Genomic DNA, 7437 nt, shown 5'->3' on the forward strand with positions numbered 1-7437 from the left:
ATTCCGTTTATTGTTTACGCATATAAGTCGATTCTTTAGCCGTCTAGGAAATTCCCTTCGTGATTCCATCAGATCATATTTTATATATAACTGATATGATCCATTCTTTTTTTCTACTTCGGACGAGTATTTCATTCATCCACGCATCGATCGTGTGCAGTCTCGGCCGTGGCCGATAATCTTGGCCTTTTTATGCCGAGAACGAGACCGAAATCTTGGGCTGATTTTAAGCCGAGAATGACTGTAACCGAGACCGAGACCCAGATCTCGGTCGGACCTTCATAATTATTCATCTGAGTTTAAGAATAGTTTAAATTACGAGTAATTTCGACAACTTACTTTTTACGTTTTTGCTGTTCCAGTAATAAAGTTTTCTGTAAACTTTCAATTCTGATCTTAAGTTATTGCAGCAAAACTATGCTTATCCCGGTCTTCCTTTAAAAGTGTCTGATATTTAATAATCTCCAATTCTTTTTTATTCAAGTTGTCTTTAGTAGAAGATAATGCAGCCTAAAAAATATACGTAACCAAACTATGATAAAATCTAACTCCCCACTCATGCGTAAAGTTGGCGATTTCCGATTCATGCTTACCCTTAGAGCAACAATTTGTTCGTCAAAATGACCCATTTGCTGATTTCTCATTGCGATACCATCACCTGCCCCATTTTCTGCATGACTCGCCCTGATTCTATTATTATTATCCTCCAAATCCTGTAGCTTCCTATTTAATCCTACAACACGAGACTTTTCTTCGTTCAGTTCCCTTTTCAACTCCCCCAATTCAAAATCCTTCTGAATAATCATCATTGATTTTTTCACACAAGTGTGACCTTCCAGCTGTCTGATTTTCGTTTTTAACATAGATGCCGCTTCATTTTCCGTTTCCTTGGGTTCGGGGAAAAATTGTTCAGTCTGGCAATCCTGGTTTTTGAGCAAATGTATTGTTAGAGTGTGGTTTTTAGTGGGGGCCATGGATTCTTGGACTACTACTTGTCTGATTAATTTTGGCACAGTTTTAGATGTTGGATGAGGCTGTTTTACTTCAGAATGATAAACACTTTTGAGAGTGGATAATAATTCTTGTTCAAGTTTGATAATTTGGTGGTTTTGTAGTTCGATTTTACTTCAAAAAAAATTACATACGCGGATTCTTGTAGAGCACAAAATTTACTAAAAAAAAATCAAAAGTTATTTATTTCAACAATACGGTATAATAAAAAAAACCGGCATCAAAGACGTCCGGCGAATGACAATCTATGATAATTTTGGCGACGTCAATCTATAGACACCAATGCGGTAATAAAAAAGATATTGTATTTTATTTAAAAAACTACCCCACCTTTAGTATTAAACTATGTTTGAATTTCTATATGTATAAATATAATGTTATATAATGCTTACATTTGTCTGGATACCATCATCAATAGAATTAGAATGTTTTCCATCTTTTGCAAGAAGATTATTTTCAATGTTTCTTAATTTCATTGAAACTTAAGGAAAACGGTGCTGTTCTTTGTTCAGTGCCAATAATTTTCCCACAAATATTTCTTCTCCAATCAACGGTATATTTCCTACAGAATTGTATATGTTGTAGTTTGATTATTCTTCTTAGATCACTATATAAAATTAATTAAAGAAAATATATTTTTTTTTTTTTTTTTTTTTTTTTTTTTTTTTTTTTTTTTTTTATTTTTTATTGATAAAACAAATTTGCCTAACGAACAAAAAAAAAATGCTTAACGTTTCTGAAAGTTTACCTCTTTCCGTCGTCGGAAGCAAAAAATACAAAGAATAAAGAAAAAACTAATTTAAAATATTTAAATTCAGCTATCTGGAAACACTTCTAGTTTTTTTTAAACAGATACGTCTACAAAAATCTTTCCGAAAACGTTAGCATTTTTTTGTTTGTTAGGCAAATTTGTTTATCTGTAAACCTAACTGCTGGATACTCTTCTTGCATTGGCGATAACATATAGTTTTTTGAGATAACCGCCATTATTAGGTATAGACATTTTAAAAATATAAATATGTTTCGTTCTTAGTAAAATATACATATAAAATTTGTCTTCATGGATTCTGAATCCAGCGACTTATTACAGAAAAACTGCTTTATAAATGTTTTGTCTGAACAAAAAAGCGGGAAGGAATATCAGAATATTGCTCACCTCACTTTTTTCTGTGACATTTTTTCAGATATTTGATGATCTCGGTCTACTTTTTCAATTTGTGAACTGATTTCGACAAATTTGTTTTTCCAAAGATTTAATTCTTCTTCTAGGCGATTAATTTTAATAGACCAATCCCTTTCTGAAGACTTATACCTTCCCAAATCATAATGAAGTCGCTGAATTTGATATTTATCATCGGAAGAAGCCGTTAGATCAATAATCTGATGCTTGAGTTCTAATAATAAAAAAATAAAGAAAAAGAAAGTAAAAAATAAACAAAAAATACAAAGTTACTTAAAATGTCACATCAACATGAGACAACAAGAGAACTTAAATTTAAAGTGAACAGTCATTGGCGTTACGTTGATGAGTTTTTGTTTCAAATAAAACATAAAAAATTTTGATAAATTTAATAGCATAATATATTTAAAATTCTGAATTAACTTAAACGGTAGTCGACAATAACAAATACCTTAAAACTTTTACCTAGTAATTGCTGATGTTTCTGGTTATCCCACTTCTGAATATCACTTTCAAACGTTTCTTTGTCTTCTGTTAAAACTTCTTTTTCTTGTTCTTTCGTCGAATTCTCAAATTCCAGCTTCAGTTCCTGCAAAAATTAATACAACTATATTCATAAAAAATAAGTAAAATCAATCAAGCCAAGGAAGTAGACCTCCTAATTTGCTGGTCTGACTAATTTTACGTTAAGTCAATAAAGACAAGAAAATCCGTGACATTTGTGTCTGTTATTCACGTATACATTGTATTTTTTGTATGTCTTTGTCGAAATCTTCCCTGGCAGGTTGAACAATTTTTATTAAAATTGATAAAATATTTTCTAATAAAAATACATAAGTTGATATAATTATTTACTAACTTGAAAAGTAGAAGTGTAATATACAATCCCTTTTTTTTACCTGGAAACGTTCCAAAATCTCGTTAAAAACTACTTCACTCTGGGATTCCCTGATTTGTGCCTGTAACGCCAAGTTTTTCTGCGCCAATCCTTCAGCTTGTTTAGAAAATTCCACCAATTTTTCTTCGGATTTCCTCAATTGTTCTTTAACCAAATCATACAAATTATTCATATGATCCGCCCGATTTTTTTCTTTGACAGCTTGCATCTCGGCAATGCCTATCTTTTCGGTCAACAAAGATAATTCTTTAGTTTTAATAATGTCTTGAAGTTGGCAGGATAAATTTTGATATCGTTCTACAAAAAAAAATTAATTAGACAAAAAAATAGGGAATATTCATGGAAAGGAGAGATTAGAAAGGAGTCTAGTCTAGTGTTATTTCATATCTATTTATTTTATTATTGGTTTTATTCAAAGTATATAAATATGGGAAGGAATTGTGTCAGGACTTAAAATTACAGAGAGTATATGAATTACATATTCTCTATTTCATTCTCATTCTATTTTTTAAGCGAAACAATGTATTTAATATTGAATTTGACATTCTGTTAGTTTAGCTCTACAGTATGTCCCTGGATTGTCTTTACAAGAGGAAAAGCTTTTTATTATTGACATTTTGAGAAAAAAATCAGTCTTCATGTTCATGTTCTAAAATGGTTAATCCCGTTTATACTTTTCCAAATTTCCATACCGTTTTAGAGAAAATAAAAAAAACATGAAAACATGGTTGAATTTTTTCAAATCCTAAAAGTCAAAACGTGTTTCTATGGTAATATAATTTCGATTTCATTCTTTGATAGATGGTTATTATTAATTTTGACTAACGTCATATTTTTTGCTGTTATTGAGGTATCACATTTTCCGATAACTATTCCTCTAATTCCCTTTCCGTAGCATTGAATTAAATAAATTTTGTGCTTCTTTGACATTTTAAAACAGTAAAAAATATGATGTTAATTAAAATTCTACAGTATGATCGAAAAAAGCATCGCTGACGCCGTTTTTTTTTCGATCATATGGTATTAATAACAATCTATCAAAGAATGAAAACAAAATTGTATTACCATGAAAACGCATTTTGATTTTTAGGCCTTTTTTAGGAAAAAATTCAACTATATTCTCAGGTATTTTTTTATATCCTCTAAAACGGTATGGAAATTTAGAAAAATATGAACACGATTAAACATTTTAGAACACGCAATTTTTATGATGAATGCATTTTCAAAATATCAATAATAAAAAAGTTTTTCCTCTTGTAAAGATAATCCGGGGACATACTGTAGATATTTATGAAGAAATACTACCCTTTAGTTCTATATTTTCTTTTCTCAAATCTTCTTCATTCCTCGTTAAAACTGACAGTTCCAAAGATGTTTCATTCTGTAAATCTTCGACATCCCTCAGAAGTTTTCTGTACTTTACCAAACATTCATCTAAAGATTTTTCAGTCTGTTTAAACAACTTTTGATCAACGAAAGTAAATTTTTCCAAATCTTTTCCTTTCAATTTGATTCTTAAACGAGCAATTTTCTTCAGGAAAACCTCTATTTGCTTGCCACGATTCCGTTCCAAATTTTCGATCTCTGATTTTAAAATGGTTATCTTATCCTCCATCAGAATATTTTCGTTAAGTAAGTTTTTGACTTTTTTTCGTTCTTTTAGCAGTAAATTCTTTATTTCTTCACTATTGATCGAATTTAAATCTAAGTTAATATCTTTTTCTTCATTCTCAGTGTGTTTTTTATTAAGTTCCTCTATAAGTGATTCTTTTTCTTTAAAACATTTTTCGTGGAGCAAAGCAGTACGGTTTTGGATCAAAGAAAATTCTTTTTCTATACTATTTTCTATGTTTTCTTCGTCTTCATAGAGATTCTAAAATAACATAAAACACTATTAAGTATTATTGCTATTAGTTATTTTTACTATTAGTCCAACCTAAATCAATTTCAAATAAAAAAATAATGGTATCTATACTAATATATAATATCCTTAAGTGACTGACATACTGATTAATCACGATCCTGCTCAAACCACTCAACGTAAGAAGCTCAATTTTGGCATACAGGTTGTTTCTAGGGTGTAGAGGTTCGATAAGAAAAGATTTTTCAAAATTCCAGTTCCAAGGGGGTGAAACCACCCCTCAAATATTACAATATTTTTTATTTAAAAAACAGTCATGTTTCCGAAAAAACGCTTAAATACGTATATTTTATTTTGTTTGTTTTACATATTTTAAGATTTTTTAAAAATGTATACAGGGTGTTTCGAAAAATCTCGTCATTGATTAATCACGATCCTGCTTAAAGCGCTTGACGTAAAAAGCTAATTTTTTTAAAACAGATTGACTTTAGGATGTAGAGGTTCGATAAGAAGGGATTTTTCGAAACTCGAATTATAAGGGGGTGAAACTATCCCTCAAATATTAAAATATTTTTATTTAAAGCCGGTGAGTTTTTCGAAAAAACTCTTAAACACGTATATTTTATTTTGTTGTTGTACATATTTTAAGATTTTTTTATAAATTTATACAGGGTGTTTCATAGAATATGACCATTGAGTAATCACGATTCTGCTTAAACTGCTTGACGTTTAAAGCCGATTTTTGGCAAACGGATTGACTGTGGGGTGTAGAGGTTCGATAAGGAGGTATTTCTCGAATCTCAAATTCCAAGAGGGTGAAAACGCCCTTCAAATATAACAATATTTGTTATTTAAAAAACGGTTAGTCTTTCGGAAAAACGCTTGGACAAGCATAATTTGTTTGGTTTTTTTACATATTTTTAATTTTTTTAAAAAATCATACAGGGTGTTCCAAAAATTTGAGTAATTTCTTAACCACGATTCTGCTTAAACTGCTTGACGTAAAAAGCTTATTTTTGGCAAACGGATTTTTCAAAAGTCAAATTCCAATAAGATGAAACTACCCCTCAAATATTACTAAGTTATATAATAATATCGCCATATTGTTTTTTCTCATGCTGACATAAATGTGAGAAAATTTTATCCAGTTTGTATGTTAATGGAAATTCTTGCTTTGCTTTATCATCACCATCACAAATGATTAATTCGCCGCGAACGAAGTTGCTGGTACACGCTAGTTTAAGATATAATTACAAAAAACGTAATTTTAAAAATTTTGACATCCTGTAACTCTAAAACTATGCATTTCCATACCCATGTTTTAGGAACATTTTTTTTATATTTTTTGATGAGGAATCAATGAGTACTTATTTAAAACTTTCGCAAGTTAATGATATTAAAATTTTTTAAAGATTCCTATTAGCCTTGGATCAAGACAAATTAATAAAATTGCTTTTATCTTATCAAGGAGGCCGAAATCGACAAAATATCAAGAGACAACTTTTAATCGGCATTAAATTTCTTACATGATTTCGCTAACAAGAGAAAAAAAGTCACTGGCGTACATGCTTTTTTTAAAAAAAATATATCAGTGACAACCCTGGTGAATATGTCGACACTTTTTTATCTTTAAAATATCCCGCATTTATAGTAACTTTTACCCTCAAAATTTCATTCGAAACGCTAAAAGTACTTGTAATAAATTTATAATAAATCGAAAAAACATCAAGTGTTTAACTCCCTTTAGCTACGAAACGAAGCAGAATCGGACTTATGTTGATATGAAAAATAAATGTTATTTTTACGTAAGGAATCTCTCCACGAGAGATGGCACATGTTTTTTGAAACACCCTGTATAAGAATTATTATTTCGAAAGCCGACGTTACACCATTTTTTTAACCACAGATTACTTTAATATCAGATATAGTAAAACCCGAAATAAAATGTTATTTCTAAACTTACAATGACGTCATGTAGGCTTGTACTTACCGTAATTATTTTCAAAATGCTAATTTTAATATCCTGAATATTGTCGTAATTTGCTTTCAACAAAGGACTAATTTTCAAAAGTTTTTCGTCTGTTTTATTAATTCTATTATCCAACTCATTGACATCTTCATTCTGAATTGTTTGTTGGATGCTTTCTTTTTCACTAAGCTTAAGATTCTCCAACTCAGATCTACAAAAGATTAAAAAAATCTTGAGTATTTCGTCACTGAAACAGATATATAAAAATAAGTAAGTTATTTATTGGTTGTAAAATGTCACTGCGTGGATTCCTATGGAAACCTATGTAATTTGGAATTACGTATACATGAAAAATCTACAAACTTTTTTTAACCATTTACACTAAATCAAACACAGAATACTTATAGTGTGCCAGCGAGAAAATATTACTTCTGTATTAAAGTGACACACAACTGTCACTGTCACAAATTCTTTCACTGGACAGGCTATATATAATCAATAAGTACCTGACATCACGT

General features: G+C 29.9%; 2 protein-coding genes across 2 annotated transcripts; both read right to left on the minus strand.

Moving 5' to 3' along the window:
* Positions 1-396: 396 nt before the first annotated feature.
* On the minus strand, positions 397-974 carry LOC115875597. The gene is made up of 2 exons (XM_030891093.1): positions 594-974; positions 397-510 (listed from the first exon to the last, which is right to left on the minus strand). The coding sequence occupies exons 1-2, from the start codon at positions 972-974 to the stop codon at positions 397-399; spliced, it is 495 nt and encodes a 164-aa protein (XP_030746953.1).
* A 493-nt stretch (positions 975-1467) lies between these two features.
* Positions 1468-7431, minus strand: LOC115875598. Its single transcript, XM_030891094.1, has 7 exons — positions 7426-7431; positions 6941-7130; positions 4395-4962; positions 3091-3386; positions 2657-2780; positions 2168-2405; positions 1468-1618 (listed from the first exon to the last, which is right to left on the minus strand). The coding sequence occupies exons 3-7, from the start codon at positions 4702-4704 to the stop codon at positions 1468-1470; spliced, it is 1119 nt and encodes a 372-aa protein (XP_030746954.1). The 5' UTR covers positions 4705-4962; positions 6941-7130; positions 7426-7431.
* Between the last annotated feature and the right edge of the window lie 6 nt (positions 7432-7437).

The sequence above is a fragment of the Sitophilus oryzae genome, unplaced genomic scaffold (assembly GCF_002938485.1).
Source record: "Sitophilus oryzae breed Bouriz unplaced genomic scaffold, Soryzae_2.0 scaffold_138_pilon_pilon, whole genome shotgun sequence".
Taxonomy (NCBI): Eukaryota; Metazoa; Arthropoda; class Insecta; order Coleoptera; family Curculionidae; genus Sitophilus; species Sitophilus oryzae.